The sequence below is a fragment of the Homalodisca vitripennis genome, unplaced genomic scaffold, assembly GCF_021130785.1.
Source record: "Homalodisca vitripennis isolate AUS2020 unplaced genomic scaffold, UT_GWSS_2.1 ScUCBcl_3503;HRSCAF=9071, whole genome shotgun sequence".
Lineage (NCBI taxonomy): Eukaryota > Metazoa > Arthropoda > Insecta > Hemiptera > Cicadellidae > Homalodisca > Homalodisca vitripennis.
In genome coordinates, this window is record NW_025779628.1 from 20,934 (window position 1) to 43,889 (window position 22,956).

The following is a 22,956-nucleotide window of genomic DNA, read 5'->3' on the forward strand; positions in this document are numbered from 1 at the left end:
ACAGCGTGGAAGCCATGAGGCGAGCAGTTTGGGCGTTGTACTGTCATGTTCAGTCTACTAACGATACGCCTTTACATATTTTATGCCCAGGACACCGAAGACACATGGTTGTAAGTATAACAAAGCCGCCAAAGAAAAAACTAAATATGACCACAGCCAGCATTTTCACCTCTCACCTGTTCTAATGAAAGCAATCAAACCTATTTTTTAAATCTTTGTGCAGCCTAGAACTACTCAGAAAATGTCTCAAAGGAAAATCTCAAAATCCTAATGAGTCTATGAATAATGTCATTTGGGCTCGGCTCCCTAAACGCACCTTTGTTACACTAGGTGCTCTTAGGCTAGGTGTCTATGAGGCAGTCCTATCATTCAATGATGGGTACAGCTCCAAAGTGAAAGTTTTAGAGCACATTGGGCTAGAACCAGGGACGGACTGAATATGCGGTTAGCTTTTAAAACGTCTCGACACCCAGCGGATTCGCAAAGCAGATAAAGCGGCTACCGACATTGAAAAAAAAAATCAGGCAATCAAGGACATTAGCCAAAAGGGAAGCTGGAGGATCTGTATCAAGAAGCAGAGGATCCAGACAACCCTTCCTACAGTGCAGGCCATCATTAAACCAAGGTATGAGTCCAAAATATGCTACCTTCTTGCTTTTTCTTGATTTGCCGAAACTTGTTATTTTTTAACTTTGGGGGCCGCTATAACTCAAAAACTACTAGGCCTACCCCAGTCAAAATTTTTTATACAGTATTTCTACTTACTATTGCCTAGTTCCCCTCATGGGAATTTATAATATCTCTTGTCAATGAGGCACAGTAAACATTTTTACTTATAAAAAAGTTAGTTTAAAAAACAATAAATTATAAAAAAATTATAACTTTTTAATTTTTTTTTCAAATTTAAAAAACCTCATGATAAGACCTAGATTATAAAGCTATTTAATAAGTAAAATAAAAATCAGGACTCTATCTCTATAACCATTACAGAGATATAGGTTCCCAAGTTAACATTATGTTCTTATGGAGGTCGGACTGCCCTTAAAGGTCACACCTTGTTAGAAGTAACTCTATGTTCCCACAAAGATGTCGATTAATCTCATAACAGGCGCTTGAGTGTAAGCCACAGAACAAAAGCGTAAATTTAACCCTTGCTAAATTGATAATTACTAATCAGACATAAAACTAGCGTTTATATAAAGTTCAAAGTCTCAACATGCCCATAATACTTGAGAAAAAGCAATATCACTAACTGTATAATTTGAAGTTTTATTAACACGAAATATGTTAAATGCAACCCTCACTGGAACGTCACTGTCTGAATATAAAAGGTTTACATTCTTTACTCTATGGGTCATGCTATTTATCACTGGCCTCTGCTAATAATTATTTCATCAGTCTTTGAAAATCTCTATATCAATATTTAATCATATGTATCGTAAACAGGTGTGCGATGCGACTGTCCCACTGACAGCTGGACTATTCTTCGGAGTTAATGTTTAGTTTGCATTGTTTATCATTAGTGATGTGGTGATATCTTGAAATTTAGTACGTATTGTGCAAAAAGGCTGGGGCAAGTTTTCAATATGGGGTTTTGAATTACTGTATAACAAGAACTTATTAGATAACAAACAGTTGGTTATGTTTTGATTTATCCATACCGTACATAAAATATTCTATTCATTTTAATCTGTTAAAAAATTAAAGGGTTAAATTGTCCTACCTGTAAAATAAAACTAGACTTACAATGTCTTGCCAAATGAGTGCTTTTGGGATCTATTGTTGATTTAGAAGGTGTAAAGAAATGTTTGTATTTGGGGCATTTAACAAGTGGAAATCTTTCTTTAAAAAGTAAGTATTTTCTTTCAAATAAGTTTTTTGTTGTAGATAAGATAGTATCATCTTATTTGCAATTAATATTGAATTAAATTTATAATTACAGAGTGCACACACCCTATCAGAACTTTGTATTATCAATTGAAAAAAAATTTTATTACTGTTGAATTAGCTTCTTGCTTCCTAACCTTGCCTCATGATGGTCTGCACTTGATATGTGTTGGTATTTGTGGTATCACTCTAGAAAGGAAATGAGAAAGTTAATAATTAGTACATATTTACTTTTGCATTGTAATAGGTTTAGGCCTTATACATTTATATATTAAACTTGTGCATAAATTCTGAGTCTCCCATATGGAGAAAATGTTTACACAATTTGTATGAAGTATTTTAGCCTAGTTTGATAAGTATTTGCTTTAGCTACTTAACATTGTTTGTTGTTTTCTCGAAAGAAAATGCTTATAAAATGAAGGTGCTGACCGCACTGATGGCGATGAACATTGCTTCAGATAGTACCGATAAGTAAAGTATACAAATTCAGATAATGTGTACATTAGCCATGATAGCCATACCGATCTAAAACCATTTCTACCAATTTCTTTAGTATGTTTTCATTTCCAAAAAGATTTTGTAGGCAGTTGTGATTCATAATTGCATAATCAGGGAAAATGTGTTTGCAATTTTAAGTTATGTCCATCCCAAATAGGCTAGTACATCAATTTAGGGGAATCAGGGTTTCTGAGTGGGATGAGTATAACAATATGAGGGGTAGGCATTAACGGAGGGGATAATTTGGATACCAATATTTACGCGAGAAAAGTACAAGGAATGTTAGAAGTCAGTGTAGGGCTACCAACTGCATATGAGAAATATTAAGGGGTTTTTCGGTACTTTTTCGTCAATTTTGAAACAGTTTTCTACCTCTATGGTGAAGTTTGATTGTCGATTTTTCTCTGTGCTCTCAGTCTTGTTTGCCAAAACGCATTGTATTTATACATTTCATTATTAAATAATTTTATTCCGTTTCGTGATTGGTCAGTTTCCTGCGTTGAACATTTAAAATAAAAATTTTTTTCTTTCTTTTTGTCGCTGCCATTACCCATTTTGTATTCAAGTTGTTTTGTGCGTTTATGATAGATATTATCAGAATGACTTTCTTATATTGTGTAGTTTAGAGTTTGACAGGAAATTTTACATTCCTGTTCTTTCGCCAAAAAATGTGGCACCCATTGTTCTAAGGATCAGGATACACTGCTGTTTCCTTGTTTTAGACAGATTTAATATGATTAGTTGAGTTTGTAATATTTAGTGAGCAGTGATTCATCAGCCTTTTAGAATTTTACTGATCAGTACTATCTTAAAGTATATTTTTTGTTCGTTGCAATCAGCGATCCAGAGCCCATGCTGATGGCCAGAAGCATTACTTTTAAACCGTTTAAAGCGTTATGCACCATTAAATACTTTGACGAGACCATCTCCCTGTTAGCGTTATCCACCATTAAATACTTTGACGAAACAATCTCCCTGTTAGTGCTATGCACCAATAAATACTTTGACGAGACCATCTCCATGATAGCGCTATGCACCATTAAATACTTTTACGAGACAATCTTCCTGTTAACGCTATGCACCATTAAATACTTTGACAAGACAATCTCCATGTTAGTGCTATGCAACCATTAAATACTTTTACGAGACAATCTTCCTGTTAACGCTATGCACCATTAAATACTTTGACAAGACAATCTCCATGTTAGTACTATGCACCATTAAATACTTTTACGAGACAATCTTCCTGTTAACGCTATGCACCATTAAATACTTTGACAAGACAATCTCCATGTTAGTGCTATGCACCATTAAATAATTTGACGAGACCATCTCTATGTTAGCGCTATGCACCAATAAATACTTTGACGAGACAATCTCCATGTTAGTGCTATGCACCAATAAATACTTTGACGAGACAATCTCCATGTTAGTGCTATGCACCAATAAATACTTTGACGAGACAATCTCCATGTTAGTGCTATGCACCATTAAATAATTTGACGAGACCTTCTCCGTGTTAGCACCATACACCATAGTTTACTATTTCTCACAGGTGTATCAGTATTATTCAGTCTTAAATTTGTTTCTTTATTCTGTGGAATAATGGGAAAGGAATAGTTTATTTTGTAGGCTTGTAATACCAGGGAATATTACAGGGAAGTAAACAGATAATATTCTCAGTTACGGCTGACGCAAGTAAACAACAATAAGTGTATAAAATGGTGCGATGTGAAGCTTTACATAATAGTGAAAGATATAATGACGCCTATATTATAAGTGATTCTTAAGTGTTTATGGTGACTTCATGAAGCGGGGGTCCTAGTGATGTCGAGGAAGAGTTTGAGTATGACAGTGATTTAGAATTTAGTATTAATGGTGCATCTGACAATGACAATGCCCAATCTGTCATTGTCCATTTTTATTTTAAAATTAACATTTAAACTAACACAATTAACATTATCAGCCATGTTTAAGAAAATGTTATGTTTGTACTTGTAAACATTATAGGAAAAAATAATAATTTGATGTAAAAAATACATATTTTATTTTTTAATTAACATAAAATAAACATAAATTAGCAAACGTAACATTAACTTACTATTTTTAAATCAACATTTTTGTATATTTTCAATGAGCTGAAAATTAACATAAATTACATTAAAATGCATAGCTCTGACAGATATATTACTGATAGATATATATATAACTCCCAAGTTTCATTAAAATTGAAGAGCACGTAAGTAACAGAATTTCAAGTATTAGTTTTCATTTTTACAGAATTAATTGAATTTACTGTGCAATGTAGAGGCTGTATAAAACTAGTAGGCCAATGCGTTAAGGACAAAGAAAACAAATTCTTTACAAAAGTATCTTGTTTCTAGTTATTGGCTGAGCATTAGCAAAGCCTACCACTCAAGGGTCCTGAAAAATTTAATTTTTTCCCACATGATATATGGAAAGCAAACTGACCTATAGATTAAAAATTTTGCATGAGATTATTTCTGTATCATGAGGAACACTGAGTTCGACAATGGTGCATCTCACTCCATAGAATTTTACTGAGTTTATTGAATATTTTTACATCAATCTTATGAGTAACCATGATGGCAACAAGAAAACAACAAATTAAATAAATATTTGAACAAATTTAGTACACTCATAAGAGATTTTAACATGCGACGTGTTAACACATGTAGCCTAGCTATCCCAACACTATTTAAATACTGGTATGAAATCCAATTTAATGAATGAAAATGTAAGTGATATCTGGCAAGTATCTCAAGATGTTTTCATCTGTACACTTGAAATTTTGAATGTAACTTCATTTCTAGATAGACAAGAATGAGTACTATGATGGTGCATGTCTAACCATCAAATTTACCTGAGCGTCATTGAAGCCAATTTCTCTTTTGTTTGCCGGGAAATGTAAGAAAAGTATTTTTGTTTTTTTATGATTTTCTGTCATTCTATCTGTCAATAATGAAATGAGCTATAGACTGGAAATTTTGGATTGAACTTGGGCGAAGCCAGTTACGCGACACCTGGTGTGGCGTACTCCTGCCTTGTACGTAAATGTACTTTACATTTTCTGCAACAGAGTGAGTCTTCTTAAAGCAGTATCTATTCTTCAAGAATGTATTTATAATACAGTAAGTGATTGTAAATAATAATAGGTGTCTTGTACGTAATTCTAGCTAGAGCAGCATCCTCACGAGATGTTATATGGAATATTTTCCAGTTACTTGATGGTCTTGATTTCTGAATTTATTTAATTTAATTTGCTAACTAGATTATTAAAGTAATTTGGTACCTGCCTCAATTGATTCTAAATACACTGGATTCAAATAAAGTGTTTATTGATATGGTTTTGTTTTTTATTTATTACAGTTTTTTTTGTTTTATATCCTTGACTTTTTAGTTGCGCAAAAACCAACTGAAACTTCTCTGTCTTTTTCAGATTCTCAGTCTCAAGAAAAAAAGACTGTAAACAATGAAGATGCATGGGGCTGGTCGATTGAGGATGCTGAGAAACCCGTGGTAGTGTCGCACCCGAATTGGTTGGATGAGTGTGGGTTTTCTCTGTCCCCTACAGGAGAGCTGATGGCACTCACCTACCGCCAGAACCTCGTTATATTAATGTGTAAGATCTACAGTATTCATTTCAAGCAAAGCTTGAGTGATTCAATTAATTTGTATATTATGATTTCCGTTACATGTGTTTAATACAAAATAATTGAACCGTAAAATAGTGTAATCATAAAAAAAGCTCTGTGGTGTAGTGGTAACATGTTTGCCTGGCAAGTGTGAGATCTGAGTTCTAAATTTTGACCCTTACTGAGGATGGACATGTTAGAATTATTATAGAGTAGGTTCCTTACTAATAAAAATTCTGATTCAGTTCTAATGGTATACAAAGTAATATAATTACAATTACAGTAAGAGAAATCTAATAAAATTTAGGTTTGCTCATTAACCCTTTGAGTGCCAAGTGAAGTGGTGGTCATGCAGCCAGTGCCAATCATTTGTGACAGGTCATTCCCCTCAGTGCCAAGCACTATTTTTATGTTACTGCAGTATTTTACTAAAAAATTAACATAATGGGACACTTTTTGCTTTATTATTTGGGGCAAGATACAGGCTACAAATTGGTATATATATATTTTGACCATAAATTTAAAAAAAATTTATATATGTGTAAACAAAAATAAAAAAAACACATTTTTGTTTGTTTAAGATACAATAAGTATTTATTTATTTTTGTTTTATGAGTTTTATGTGCCAATTCTATGTTCCCCATGTTAGTTGGAATAAATGTACCAAATTTCATAAAAATACATTTATATATAACTGAGTTTTGAATTTATTTATATATCGCTGCAATCGCTTAAGGGCGATCTGTTCCTTTTACTCATTTCGGCAAACTATACCTTATTCAATAATGAAATTGAACTGAAGTAATAAAAGTAGGAAACTTTTAAAACACTAACCAAAAATGTCAACACAGTGACACTAGACAGATAGCAGAAATAGCTGAACGTAAACAAAAGGACTGCAGCGTGACAACAGGCGGTTCGCGCCACAGCCTTCTAGATATCAGCTACATAAAAATATTGTATAATATATATACAAACTATCACTACGTGAATTATGTCGTACATTTCTTGGGCTTTAATTTGATACGTTTTACGATATCATACGTCAATATTTAGCAACATGATGACCAATATTGGAAAGGCCGATCTAGTCGGCTCTTGGCAATTTTCGTCAATACCATCGGGCCGATTACATCGGAAACGTTGCTAGACTGATTACATCGGCCCTTGGCACTCAAAGGGTTAATCAATTTATCATATTTCAAAATTTCCATTATAATGGTTTATAACTATATAATAACCTACATAATTACTGTAAGAACATATTTAATAATAAAAGTTAAATTAATAGAAAACGCCTACAATTAATTTGGAAACATTTTAGGACCCATTTCTTTAAAATCTTAAACTGTATTGTTTATTCTAATTATGTATTTTATTTCAGTTCACTGAACTATGAATTTTATTTTTAATAAATAATACAATAATATATTTATTTTCTTTTACAGAAGAATATTAATGTTTATGATATTAATTATATTGATTATTGTTAATACTGTTTATACGGTTCTAGACTACTGAGGTGAAAAATACTTGTTTTAATATTCATGTTTTGATTGGCTTTGTTTAAACATGAAATATATGTTATGACATTTGCATCTTTACTATACTATATTATTGTAATGAATCAACATAATGTTGAATAAATTTAATTCTCCTTTGTTCTAAGATATCATGGATTATATACTGTACTGTTGTAAAGTTTATTCTAGCATGCTCAAAGTATGTTTCTCTTTTTTCAGCCAAATGGGACAGCAGTGAAGAGTCAAGCTCAAAAACCAAATACCACATGGTGTGGCATGGTGACCCCTGTCAGGAACACAAGTAAACTGATTTAATGTGTACATATTAACATTTTGATCAGTTATGGTTATTTTAAGATCAAGCATTTATTTACAAGGTAATTTGAAACGATCCAAATGCATAAAAAACTCGATGAAACCCAATTACTTTTCATTCATATACTTCCAAATTCTCTAGTGCCGTTCATTTGTTGATTTACATAAAATTGCAGAAAAATGTGTGATATTCACCAACTTGTTCAATCATGAAACTTCCACAGCTGTGAATTTAGCTAAGGCTTTAAATTTTAAATAGTTTGGCTTGTAAACTTTCAAAGATATATATGGTATAACTTTAGACATATGAGAAAGTTTTCAATAAAAAAACCTTCCTTAAAAAAGTCGTGCTTGGACTAACCAGTGATTTGATAGGATCAGTTTTGAAAATGTTAACAGTCGAACCTTGATATTCAATTCTCCGTATGAGAAAATTCTTAATAAGTTGAATTTTTTCAAATCACCTGTCTCCTAATAATGTTAATTTCATCTACACAATTTGAATAGTGTGTTACTAACACATTGATAAGTTGGATTTTTCATTGTCACATAAGGTACATTAACCCTCTATAGATCATAATCAAGGATACAACATTCGTTTTCATTCCTATGTATGTTGGCCATGGCCCACAAGCATTGCTGTCATAGCAACAAAGCATAGCTGTTTGTTGGACTCTACTCTTGCATCGTGCTTGACTGTAAGAGGAAGCCTTAATAAGTTAATATTGTTTTCATATATTTCACCATATTGTATAAACTCTTTTTTCATATAGGCTTTGGACCTCCAATAGCAAGTTTAACAACGAATAATTAATTTTCAAATTTGCAGTTTAGTAGTAAAGCGCAAAAAACCGGTACTTTTTTCATTCTTACAGACATAAATCTTGGTTAATGTTTGTAATAATTTTACTTATATGTCTAGACGCAGAAATAAGCCCGCTAAATTTTAATTTAACTCCCATAAGTTTAGCTCTCTTAGTTAGTTTGTGGTTAATGTCCAAACTCTGGTATCTATACTTTTTGATCCAAGAGTAGGCAGGTGCATATTTTTATCTCGTAGTATCATTGGGAAACAGTAGTTTTTATGCTGTAAACTTATTTTGCAAATGTGATGTACTTTTTGCGGTTAGTTTTGTTTGTAATTTTTATCGAGCTTTTCTAAATATGTCATATTTTCTCAGGTTGTTTTCACGAAAATGTGACAAATGTGACTGTAGCTTAAACTGTGGGTATTTCATACATAAAAATGGAATTGGTGTAAAATACATCCTCTAAAACATTAAGATTAAAATAATTGTGATTGAAATGATTATAAGTAAGTAGAAGTAACATTGTGGTGGTTCCAGTGAGCTGATCACCTGCGTGTGTGCGCTGCCCCTAGCTGCTCCACAGACCCACAGATCCTCACACTCTGTCCCAGATTGGACCTGTATTGCCCTCGGATTCTCCAGTGGCGCCCTTCGGTTCTATACTGAGGTGAGAACCCGGTTCCAGCCCGAACACAACCACTTTACCTATCCATTAGTAATTAAATACATATTTTCTTAACCCTTTGTGCTCAAAAGGGCAGCAGCACTGGCCACACCAAAGTTACAGACAGCTCGTATTGGTTTTGCTGTAGTTTGTCCTCATAACTCGTATAGCCAGTACAGATGGCTGCGCTACTTTCATTTACAGCTCGGCGGCCATATTTGTTGTTTACCTCCCTAGATCGGCATTAATTTTCAATATCCTCCGCGTTATTTGCATGATAATTAAAAATGTTTAAAGAAGAAATGAAAACTAATTTAAAATTCATTTTTAATGAATCTTTCTAATACAAAGATAAACATGTATTTGGGAAATTTAACTCTTTTACATATATTGTTAAAAAGATATGTTAATAAAGTATTATAAAGTAGGAATTTATAGTTATGTTACTTAGACATGAACTATTTTAAGTTTTTCTCAGTGTTTACATTTTTTTTTCAGAATAACAGTTTTAAAAATATATACCTATGTGTAATCAAGAATACCTAGCACATGTCTTCTAGTAAAATTGTCAAGGTTTCTATTTGCACGGTCAATGTTTAGAAAAGAATTATAGGCAAAATTGAAAATTACTGCTTTACCCTAAAAATTACTTTAAAAAACAGCTGATTGATAGGTTTCAGCACTCACCATTCATTATAAAACAAAGAGAATATTAGAAAATAACTTCTATGTTTAGTGGCCAGTGGTGCTGGCCTTACGAGCTATGGATGTATTATATCTTGGCCAGTACAGCTGGACATACTAGCTGAGATAATATTGCGGTAGAAAGTAATCCGTGCTTCTGTCAAAATGACTGCGGTCAGTAGAGCTGGCCACGAGCTCCAAGGACAAATTATAAATACTGCCTTCAAGGGCATAGGGTTAATCTTTTTGGCCTTTTTTTTTGTTTTGGGAAGGTTAGAGAAAGATATTGGGGGATTTGCAACCAGCCTACTTGAAGGTAAATCACTTAACTTATCTTGCAAAATTATTCTAGAGCTCTAATAATCAGACAGTTTTATAAACCTTTCTTTCTTCCACCTTCACTCAGGGTGATTGCTCAGGATCATGTTATCAACTTAAGTGGAGATATTCACTTATCTTCCATTGAACTTGAAATTAACTAGCAACAACACTATGAAAAATTTAGTGATATTCATTGTTCAGTGTAGGTGTTTAAATGGTAGTTTACATGGTGGTCAATCTCTCAAGTATTGGTGTTGAACGCTGTTGAATGTATGCAGCAGAAGTAGTAAAACCATAATATCATTGGTATTAGTTACTATAGAAATCTACTGAGTGGTATTAAAGGTTCCTAAACTAAGTGAACTTTGCATTAAACCATCTCATTAACTTAAATATTAAGACATGGCCAATTCAACATTCTAACCAACGAAACTATAGTCATAGCTTTCCGAGTGGTTATTTGCTGCTGTGCTATAAATGTATTGGCCTCAGGTTTCTCTTGTCTGAATAATATAACTTACCTTGGGCAGGGTCAGTTATAGGTAAAAGTGTGGGAAATCCCCGTATCAGACCACAATGTAATTTTGACAACAAATTTTAATTTAAAGGCCTCGTGGTAATGGATCCCCACAGTCTCGTTTTTTTGTTCTCTCCCTCTTGCTGCTATAGTGTAACTCCGCAAATCCCACCTAAATAATTAATCAGAACTTTCAATGGTTTTGACTCGGGTAAATAAACTACTCACGTGGCGAAAGATTTAGAATCCTTCTTATACAATTAATTGGTTTTTAAATTAGTGGTATACAATAATATACAAAATAATTTGGAAACAAACTGAATTTAGAAGATGATTTTAACAATGTTACGTTAATTAATGGGAGACCGAGATGTTACCTCCGTATAATTTTGAACGTGACTGACGACCACGGGCTCAGCAGGTCAAGCGGCGGTCATCGCTTCAGCGGCCAATCAAAAAGGACTAGGGCCTGTGTTACAGGCTACCTAGGGCTGGAGTTAGCTATTTGTATCAGTAGTGCACAAGGCTAGCTGCACAATTCCAGCTTCATAACTTTGTACTATTTCTATTATAATAATATTCGATTCCAGTTTTTGGGCTCAAAACCATAAATTACTTGGTTGATGACGGGTCAGATTAACAGTTAATATTGAGAAAATTGGTTATTTATAAAATGGAATAATTATGTGACTGATAATGATATATTATATTAATTCTAAAATCGTAGTTTAACATATGTTTTGTCTCGCAGTAACAATGTACAGACGGAGCATTACACTAGCATACAATAAAACAATGTGATAATAAGCAGTATCTTCAAAATAGGAGTTCCCCACAGTCTTGTTTATCTTCTCTCTCCCTAAGCCTGCCACCTAACATACAATAAAACAATGTGATAATAAGCAGTATTTTCAGCATAGGAGTTCCCCACAGTCTGGTTTATCTTCTCTCTCGCTAAGCCTGCCACCTAACATACAATAAAACAATGTGATAATAAGCAGTATCTTCAGCATAGGAGTTCCCCACAGTCTGGTTTATCTTTCTCTCTCGCTAAGCCTGCCACCTAACATACAATAAAACAATGTGATAATAAGCAGTATCTTCAGCATAGGAGTTCCCCACAGTCTTGTTTAACTTCTCTCTCCCTAAGCCTGCCACCTAACATACAATAAAACTATGTGATAATAAGCAGTATCTTCAGCATAGGAGTTCCCCACCGTCTTGTTTAACTTCTCTCTCCCTAAGCCTGCCACCTAACAAACAATAAAACAATGTGATAATAAGCAGTATCTTCAGCATAGGAGTTCCCCACAGTCTTGTTTAACTTCTCTCTCCCTAAGCCTGCCACCTAACATACAATAAAACAATGTGATAATAAGCAGTATCTTCAGCATAGGAGTTCCCCATAGTCTTGTTTTAACTTCTCTCTCCCTAAGCCTGCCACCTAACATACAATAAAACTATGTGATAATAAGCAGTATCTTCAGCATAGGAGTTCCCCACAGTCTTGTTTATCTTCTCTCTCCCTAAGCCTGCCACCTAACATACAATAAAACAATGTGATAATAAGCAGTATCTTCAGCATAGGACTTCCCCACAGTCTTGTTTATCTTCTCTCTCCCTAAGCCTGCCACCTAACATACAATAAAACTATGACGTGGTTAAGAGTATCCTCCTCAGTACAGGAGTACTAGTTATTTGTTGGTGACACGCTCAAATAGTAAAAATTTATAAATAGCCTACTGAATCAGCCTACTGATCTAATGCTAAACTGAAATTGTCCAAGAATTAGAATGCCTTTTCGACAACTTGGTAAGCTCTGTGGTTTGTGGCAGAAAGGGGACCTGCTCTTCTCAGAAGTGTTGGAGGAGGGACCGGTAGTGAGTATCAAGTGTCAGACCGTCAGTCCTTCACGTTACAGTGGTCATCCAGAGCTAACGGAGGAGTTGCATGTCACTTACCGCACTGTCGTCTGCTCAGTCTACGGGTTCGTGCTCGGCAACACACTGCGGGCCTGCAGGAACCAGCTGGCTCGAGGTCAGACTTACACATTTCATCTTTTTAGTTAGATCTATAAATACTTGCCCCTCCTCTTCCTTTTCTAGAATTGTTCTCACCACGTATATGGATATTTTTATGGACTCTTTGTGGAGATGTTTTTCAATACAAACATGATATAATATAGTTATGCTAAACCAAGAAACACAAACAAATGGTATTAAGTATTTTTTCGCATTTACATACATTGATCTTTAAAAACTTGTAATTTTTAATTCTACTTAGGATTTATTTGACTTATAGGGAAACATTTTTTTTCTATTGAAAACTATCCAAAGATCCTATCTAAATGGAGCCGCAGTGTCCCTCTGCTTTTTCCCACCTCCACATCGCCCCTGGTTACTCAATGAATGTGTTTACAGTGCAAGCCAACTGTAGTGACACCATAGTAGCTCCACCTCTGTCACTCCACAAATGGAGTCTCCCTGACCAGAACAACATGTTGGACTGTGCTGTGGGGCTGCTTCAGTGTCCCTCCGCTTTCTCCCACCTCCACATCGCCTCTGGTTTCTCAATGAATGTGTGTTTTACAGTGCAAGCCAACTGTAGTGACACCATAGTAGCTCCACCTCTGTCACTCCACAAGTGGAGTCTCTCTGACCAGGACAACATGTTGGACTGTGCAGTGGGGCTGCCTCAGTGTCCCTCTGCTTTCTCCCACCTCCACATCGCCTCTGGTTACTCAATGAATGTGTGTTTACAGTGCAAGCCAACTGTAGTGACACCATAGTAGCTCCACCTCTGTCACTCCACAAGTGGAGTCTCTCTGACCAGGACAACATGTTGGACTGTGCAGTGGGGCTGCCTCAGTGTCCCTCTGCTTTCTCCCACCTCCACATCGCCTCTGGTTACTCAATGAATGTGTGTTTACAGTGCAAGCCAACTGTAGTGACACCATAGTAGCTCCACCTCTGTCACTCCACAGGTGGAGTCTCCCTGACCAGGACAACATGTTGGACTGTGCAGTGGGGCTGCATCAGTGTCCCTCCACTTTTTCCCACCTCCACATTGCCTCTGGTTACTCAATGAATGTGTGTTTACAGTGCAAGCCAACTGTAGTGACACCATAGTAGCTCCACCTCTGTCACTCCACAAGTGGAGTCTCCCTGACCAGGACAACATGTTGGACTGTGCAGTGGGGCTGCCTCAGTGTCCCTCTGCTTTCTCACACCTCCACATTGCCTCTGGTTACTCAATGAAAGTGTGTTACAGTGCATGCCAACTGTAGTGACACCATAGTAGCTCCACCTCTGTCACTCCACAAGTGGAGTCTCCCTGACCAGGACAACATGTTAGACTGTGCAGTTGGGCTGCCTCAGTGTCCCTCTGCTTTCTCACACCTCCACATCGCCTCTGGTTACTCAATGAATGTGTGTTTACAGTACAAGCCAACTGTAGTGACACCATAGTAGCTCCACCTCTGTCACTGCACAAGTGGAGTCTCCCTGACCAGGACAACATGTTGGACTGTGCTGTGGGGCTGCCTCAGTGTCCCTCTGCTTTCTCACACCTCCACATCGCCTCTGGTTACTCAATGAATGTGTGTTACAGTGCAAGCCAACTGTAGTGACACCATAGTAGCTCCACCTCTGTCACTGCACAAGTGGAATCTCCCTGACCAGGACAACATGTTGGACTGTGCAGTTGGGCTGCCTCAGTGTCCCTCTGCTTTCTCACACCTCCACATCGCCTCTGGTTTGTTGTTCTTCATTCTTGTCATATCTAAAATTCACAGTGGTAATAGATTAATATCCAAAACAGAATTGTTTTGCGATATTTCATAGCACCAAAGTTGTAAGAGAAAGGTCTCAGAAAGTGGTTTAATTTTGGATTGTAATGGTGCTCAAAGCCGAAACCTATGCTGTGTCTTTTACTATACTTAGCTTGTTTTAAATTTTTTAAAGTTTATTCCATACAAAGTTAATTTTTATTTTTATAGGGAATACATATAATATCAATAAAACCTTATTAATAATTCGTAGAAATTTACATGATCTTTATTTCTTAAAATTACTTCTTTCCCATTATCACAAAACGATTGTTATGATTTTTTCATCATAATTATTTTTTACTTATTATGGATTTTTTTTAACATATCTTGCTTTCTAGCAAGAGTTTTAGTTCTATTTTCCTTTCGAACTCATAAAAAATGTTCATCCCTTTAACAAAAATAGCACTGAGCAAATATTGTTTAGTGAGTTAAGATTCAAAATGTGCCTTGCAAAATGTTGAAAACAGAATGACCACTTTGATATGGTGTTGAATCAGGGATTAAACTAAGTACAGACCATCAAACTGCAGTGATATTTTTATCATACAACTGTATGTTACGAGAAATGCAGCATCGTTCGCTTTGCTTGTTAAGTAGAATAAAGAATTAATTAATTTGATAATTTTATATATTAAATTTTTCAAAATACGATTTTGTTACACAAACATAAAATGTTTGTTTTTATAGATTTTTACAAACTCTAATAAACGTTCTGTACAGTGTGTGGAGGGTTTGGGACCTGGTACCGCCCCTCTCCACCCCAGAGCTCTCTGGTGGTGGCAGCCGGAAACAAACCCTTTGTCGGCTTCCATTACATTGTAGAGGGTAGTAATGCTCCCGTCCTCACAGATGTTGTCAAGGCCGTCGGCACAAAGCTCAAGTCTGCGCTGAACCAAGCTGTTCCGTAAGTAATTTCTGTAGTTGTAATAACACTGTATTCATAGAAGTCTGTCTACTGCAATTAATTAGTAACTTACAGTATACCACAGTTCACTTTTGTAATGCACATTGGACATGTATGAACGCTACGAAGCAGTACTCTCCTTCCTTGGCACGCTAAAGATAAAAACACACACTGGCTCTATTGTAGAAAACTCGGTTGCTCCACCGTGCTTAGAGATCGTGTCTATCACATCGTAGTGCACTCAGTTGTGTACCTGATGAGACAATGAGACTACCACTCCGCATATTTATAGGTGTCTCTGATGTCGAAGCAATGTAAATCTTTTGTTTTGAGCTTCTTTGTTGATTACTTTCTTTGGATTTCTTTAGACAAACATGACTCCAAATTCTAGGAGTTAAGTCTGAGACAGCCTCAGAGACCAGATGCTACAATAAAAGGAAGGTGAACAGGAATTATACTCAAAATTCAATTGAATCAATCCTTCTTACCTTAGCTAGGTTATGTCTATTATATTAAAAATATTATTTAAATATAAAAACCACACAACTATAGTTAAGTTGCATCTAAATACATAGATTATACATTATTGTCCTAGTCTTCTCAGTATACCTACAGACCCTATGAGAAAACTTGAACTTTTGTAGACGCATGGCTTTAATACAGTAAAACATTTGTTTCTTCATTTTTATGTTGTTACGTACAGTAATTAATTACCTTATGGTAGATGACGTGCTAATTTGTCAAAAACAGCTAACCTAAATTAAAATTACTACACCTTGTTCAAATTAAATATAAATTGTCTATATAAGACATATATAATAAAATTTAAACATAAAACAATGAACACTAAACATTAATATAAACCAATAATATAACTTATATAGATAACGTATAGTAATAAAATTTAAACATAAAACACTAAACATACTAAACATTAAGTATAAAAATAGACAACAAACAGTAAAAATCCCATCACAACATGAACAAAGTACACAACTGAAATAATTATTATAAACTTATTTCTTTTTAGTTAAGAATTCAGTTCTTTGTTTTATTAAGTTTTTGGTTTTATTATTTTTTATCTCTGTTATTAAATGACGTTTTTGTACTCTCGCTTGTACTGGTTCTAACAGAGTAATAATATAGCCATTCATAATTCCCTACACTAGTGTGTACACCAAAGTGTAAAAAAATTCTTCTGAACTTGTCACACAGCCATACAACTTGTTCAAGTGTGCAGTGGTTCGAACAGAGTAAAAATATAGCCATTCATAATTCCCTACACTAGTGTGTACACCAAAGTGTAAAAATGCTTCTGAACTTGTCTCACAGCCATACAACTTGTTTAAGTGTGCAGTGGTTCTAACAGAGTAAAAATATAGCCATCCATAATTCCCTGCACTAGTGTTTACACCACAGTGTAAAAAAAATGCTTCTGAATTTGTCACACAGCCATACGACTTGTTCAAGAGTGTACTAGTTCTAACAGAGAAAAAATATGGCCATTCATAATTCCCTCTAGTTTGTACACCACAGTGTAAAAAAGATGCTTCTGAACTTGTCACACAGCCATACGACTTGTTCAAGTGTGTACTAGACCTAACAGAGAAAAAATATGGCCATTCATAATTCCTTGCAATTGTGTGTGAGAATGGAACTAGCTGGACAGAGCCACACTCCCCAATTGTATGGACATGTTTTAGTGAAATTTTGTTTGAAAAGTTTTAATATTAATAATTTTAGATGTTGATGATATGAATCTTGTTACAGAAGTTGGTTCCTTGGAGGACGTAAACCAAATCCACCACCTGAAAAAGAAAAAGTTATCATCGAACCAGCGGAACCCATGTCTTGCAGGTAGGCCTGTTGGGAACTGGAAAGTTTCTTTTAATTAAATGAACACTAATGCTACTTAATAGTAATCAAATACTTGTAGCGAGTGATTCTTATTTTGTGGGTTGCAGAAACTGTGGAAACAATGTAGAGACAAAAAGATATAATTAATAATTTATGTTAGTTTTAATTGGGTAATATTCAAATTGAAACGTTACTCATGTGATGTGAAGGTTCGGACTGTGTGACCTGTGGCGTCAGGGGACCTCGGTAACCATGTCACCTCACCGCAACCTCTGTGTGGTCTCGGACTCGCTTGGCAGGGTTACGCTCATCGACAACTCCACAGGGCTGGCTCTCAGGTGAAAACTCACACTTTGTGGATTTACTGTTTAGTCTCTTGGTTAACACAAGAATTGTATAACTATCATCAGTCAACTATGGCCTTCACTTGATTAAAAATTAACAAATAACAAAATCTAGTTACATATTTGCTAAAATGTTGGAAAAACTGTTCTGCTAAAGAAGGAATAAAGTAAGGGTAATTCAGTTTTTAAGTACTTTTCTTTTACTAAGTGTAATTTAGAAGTGAATTACTTTTGTAAATATTTAAAAAAACTAACAGCAATCTATAAAGAATCAGGTATTTCAGGAGTATCATTAAAAAGTGTTAAATAACATTTTAAAATTGAAAGGATAACAGGATTTCGGACATTTGCCATCGTTATAGGTATAAGTGTTATACCTTTTATAATCTGTAACGATTATATTTTTATAATCTAAATGTCTGGGAAGTGAGGAAGCCAAGCAAGAAACTTCAGTTAAATTTTTGGGTTTATATATCGATAATTGGCTCACATAGAGTGGCCACGTGGAACACGTATGCTAAAGGGCTTCGAACCTTGGGATTTGCTCTCAAATGTCTCGCCAAGGTATGTAGCCAAGATGTTCTACGGAGAGTATATTTTTCTCACGTTGAATTATTTTAAGGTACGGGTTGATGTTCTGGGGTCCATCCAGCGTGGCAAATTTCAATAGAGTGTTTGTCCTCCAGAAGTGGTGTCTGCGAATCATCTCAGGACGTAGGAGGTTCGAGACTTGTTAAACCTCTTTTTGGTGAAATGAAAATTCTTACTCTGGCGGATCTGGTGGGGTACGAGCTATGCTTTTTTGTTAAGGGTAATCCAATGCTTTTTCTAAGCAATGGATACTACCATCAGTATCCAACCAAATCAAGAGAGCTGATATCTGTGGCTGCACATAGTACCAGCGCATTTGAGAGGGGTTCATACCACTTAGGTGCAAAAACATACAACAAATTACCATTTGATATTAAAAATGAGCACAATTTACGTTTATTTAAACAATAACTATAAAGACACTTTCTTGATAAATGCTATTCCTGTGAAAAAGATTTGTTAGGTTAGGTTTAGTTCTTAGTATTTGACGTGTATTGTAAATATGTATTTTGCATTTACGAATGATCTTGAATTTTGAATGCCCAAAATCCTGTTATCCTTTCATTTTATTCCATCGTCAATAACAAACTTTAAACAAAGGATAATGAAACTAACATAATTTAGTCGAAAGTTGATTTTAAAAGCCTTTAATTCATAACTGTTTAGAGAACTTTAGGTGATTTCACATGATCAAAAAGACGATTTAAAACTGGATTCACCTCATCACATGTTGTATTGATAACAGGATGTGGAAAGGTTACCGGGACGCGCAGTGCGGCTGGTTGACAGCAGAGGAGGAACAGAGCAAAGGGCGCAAGAGGTTGGCCCTGTTCCTGGTCATCTATGCTCCCAAGAAGGGCATTGTGGAGGTGTGGGCCATGCAGCAGGGTCCTAGAATTGCTACCTTTACTGCCTCCAAGAACGGCAGGTCATTTGATACAATTGTTTGTAGTTGGTTAATTAAATTAGAACGTTCTGTGTGCTTTGTGATGCATTGTTATAAAATTATGATACATTAAGTATTAACGTAACAAAAATATTATTTTTATATTTGTACTTTAAGGTGGTCCAATCAGTTTTTGGTTGGAATATGTTTTTAAATTTTAAAGTTATAGCTCTTGAAATAACCTCACTGAAAATATAAAAAGGTCAAGAAAAATAATTTTGATCACTCCACTTGAATTACTGGGACTTAAAGTAGGAACTTAATCACTATTTTCTACACCTATTCAGTTCAATTTTACAAAAATGCATGTAGCACTTCATCTGATCTCTACTACATTGTTATGTTTCATATTTTAAATGATACAATATTATTTGCACTCTTCTAAACAACATTAAGCCATTGTTTGAGGTCTTCTTATATTATACACAATAAATGTTAGAAGTTTTGTTATACATTATAATGAAAAGCTATACGATATTTTTCAGATTGTTCTACATCGGCCACGGGCTATTAGGAGTCTCCAGTGTGGGTAACAGGAACCCCAATCGAAGCGCAACTCCGTGTGTCTTTGTGGACGAATGTGGTGTTCTTACTGAAATTTCGATACCATTCCATTGTGCATTAAGGTAAGTGTTTCAGGAATATAATACATTTGTGTTTAACATATGAAAATGCTATCAATAAATTTATTACAATTTCAGTAAAATTATGTATATTTAACCACTATAGATAAAAAAAGAATAAATTTCAAAGCTTGGGTACTATCGTCTTCATGAAAGCATGAGACTAGAACCAGTTTTTTGTACATAGTTGAATTTAGAGAATCGTACAAGTTTTGTTTCATAAATTAAACAATAGAATAGCCTGTAAATTTCAATCCATGTTGCGTACATAATAGTCTTACCTGCTTTTGTAACTTTCCTAATAAATAAATCAAAGATTGTCAGTGTCAACATTGTATAAAGAAATATAAACCATGTGTGTTAATTACTATTTTGATAAGTACTACTATAAAATCTTTGATGAAAGTAGTATAAATAACTAATGTTATATTTTTAATTCATCATTTATTCATGTGCTTCGCCTAGGTATACTCAAAATGAATCAAACGATTCCAGTTAGAAAATCATAATATTTACATTCTATTAATAACTACGGTGCTATCTTATTTCTGCCTTCATTAAAAAATGTTTTTTTTTTTTATTATACTTCCAACTGATGTTGCTAGATCAGACACTTAGTTACACTAACTCCCTAAAACGTGACTTCTTCAAAAAGTGGCAGTGACTTCACGTAAAATCAAATTTTAGTGTTAATATTATAATTTTAATATTAAACTTTGATTTACAAAACCTCCTGTTTCTTGCTTTAATTTCACTATTAGCTAAGAGCTCCGATCAAAACAGTACAAAGTAAAAATGTTGACCTCAAATTTATCCATAATTTTAAACACATTCTACTGAAGATCAATATAAAATAATCAACATCATTCTAGACACATTTTTCGGTATTGGCTATTTTTTCACACAGTACAAACTTTTTATCCAGTTTAATTGGGACCAGACGTGATCCAGATCTGGATAAATTGGGAGTACAGTAAAACACAATTGATTATCTATAAAAAGGGATTTGTTTTTACAAATATAACGATAAGACAGAATCAATTATTATTTGTATGTTCATATATAATCTAAATGAACATGCTAACACTCACAAAAAATTTAAAAGTGAGAAGATTTCTAATAAATGTATTCTATTAATATGGTCAGTGGATAAACAACTTTACTAAATCATTTTTGAAGTTACATTATTTTTTTAATTTAACTAATGAAAATATACAGATGATTTGCCAAGTAAGTGTATGAATGATTTATTTCTAGTGACAAGAACAGCAAGCGTGCTCGTGATATTCACCTGGTGCGAAAGCTACGACAGCTGCTGAAGACTGGTGATGGAGAACAGACAGCTGACAGTGTAACTACTCTGTGTCGAGAGCTACAGACCCACACAGTGCGAGCTCAGGCTCTGGATCTACTGACCTCCAGTCGCAGGGTGGCAGCCAACACTCTGCTGGAGGTGGTTGAGGGGTTTCTGCACACGTTGGAATGTGTTGGTAAGTCATAAAGTAGGCAGTGTGACTTACAATGTATCAGAAACAGTCCATTTTCACTCTGGTAAAAAAATTGGTTTTTATACCACCTTTGTTATAATTAGATCAGGTTTAAAAACATGGATTCTAGAAATGTTCACCTTATTGTTCTATCAAATAAATCTTCCACCAATGCCACTTTAACCCTGCAGAGGCAATTTAATTAAGACAGTTTATATTATTCTTATCCTGAATTACTTGGCTTTTTAATATTAGTTTACATTTCATGACTGAAAATGTTTTCCGAACATCTAAAATTGGCAAAATTTCTCTTTTTCTTAATTTGTGTTTTAAATTTCTTATTTACACAGGTCAAAACAATTTATCTTCGCATTTTCAGACACAAATATGTATTTCCCAGGTCTCTGTACATACAACTTAGAGTATACATACATCTTTCTATGTACAAAAACATATTATTAGGTAGCCCATTTGTTGTTTATAAAATTCTGGTCCCACTTAAAAATATATGTTTTTGACACAAGCATTTAAAAACTCTGAAATAGTATTATTTAACAAAATCATAAACTTCGTTCTTTAACTGACGGAACTGTTCTTCGTAGTTGTGTTTTCAAAAAGTGAGATTTTTATTGTTATTTTGGCTTTGCTAAAAGAGGTAGACTATAGTGATATTCTAAAATTATGCTCTTTTAAAGTAAAAATTACACTATATAAAGTTAAATAAATTTTTGTCAGTAATTGTTAATATAAATACTGATAGAGGTAATGAGTTAGATGAGCCATTATCAGTTTAATAAAGTATTCACATGAACCTTTAAAAGTTTTTGATGGTATGACAGGCTTGGAAGCATTCTCAGTTTTGCACAGTCACACTATAAGTCAACACAGTCTATCAGTTCGATCAGTTTGGCTTCCGACAAGGTCTTTCTACGACTAAAGCAGTTGAAAGTGTTGTTTCTTATGTCATTAATGGGTTTGAGAATAAAGAGGAAGTCAGTGCTCTGCTTCTAGATCTAAGTAAAGCTTTTGACACTGTGTCTCATAGAGTTTTTAATTGAAAAGCTGGAATATTATGGAATAAGAGGTAATGAATTGTCTCTACTTATTTCTTATCTCTCTAGCAGGTTCCAATATGAAAAATTGAATGACAGTCAATCTAGTTCTAAGCAATAACAGCGGGGTTCCCCAGGGCTCTGTACTGGGTCCCTTCTTGTTTACGGTGTTTATTAATGACCTTCCCAATTTCATACCGAATAAGTGTGTCTTGTATGCAGACGACACTACGTTGTTGTGCTCTGACAAATCTCATGAAACTAGTGTAATTATGACCAATTATATGAAAGAAAGATCTTACCTTTGGTTCTCTGCAAATAGCCTATGTGTCAATGAAGACAAGTCAAATAATGAACATATTATTTTTAGCCTATGTACTGTATCGGCAAACAAGTCAGTCAAGCTACTTGGTATTTACCCTTGACTCTAAACTTTTGTGGGGAACCCA

General features: G+C 34.6%; 1 protein-coding gene across 1 annotated transcript; it reads left to right on the forward strand.

Moving 5' to 3' along the window:
- Positions 1-1,443: 1,443 nt before the first annotated feature.
- Positions 1,444-22,392, forward strand: LOC124372570 (rab3 GTPase-activating protein non-catalytic subunit-like). Its single transcript, XM_046830972.1, has 13 exons — positions 1,444-1,851; positions 5,846-6,028; positions 7,784-7,865; positions 9,226-9,355; positions 12,710-12,911; positions 14,484-14,627; positions 15,424-15,607; positions 17,378-17,464; positions 17,674-17,802; positions 19,145-19,327; positions 19,831-19,971; positions 21,226-21,458; positions 22,295-22,392. The coding sequence occupies exons 2-13, from the start codon at positions 5,989-5,991 to the stop codon at positions 22,390-22,392; spliced, it is 1,653 nt and encodes a 550-aa protein (XP_046686928.1). The 5' UTR covers positions 1,444-1,851; positions 5,846-5,988.
- The last annotated feature ends 564 nt before the right edge of the window (positions 22,393-22,956 follow it).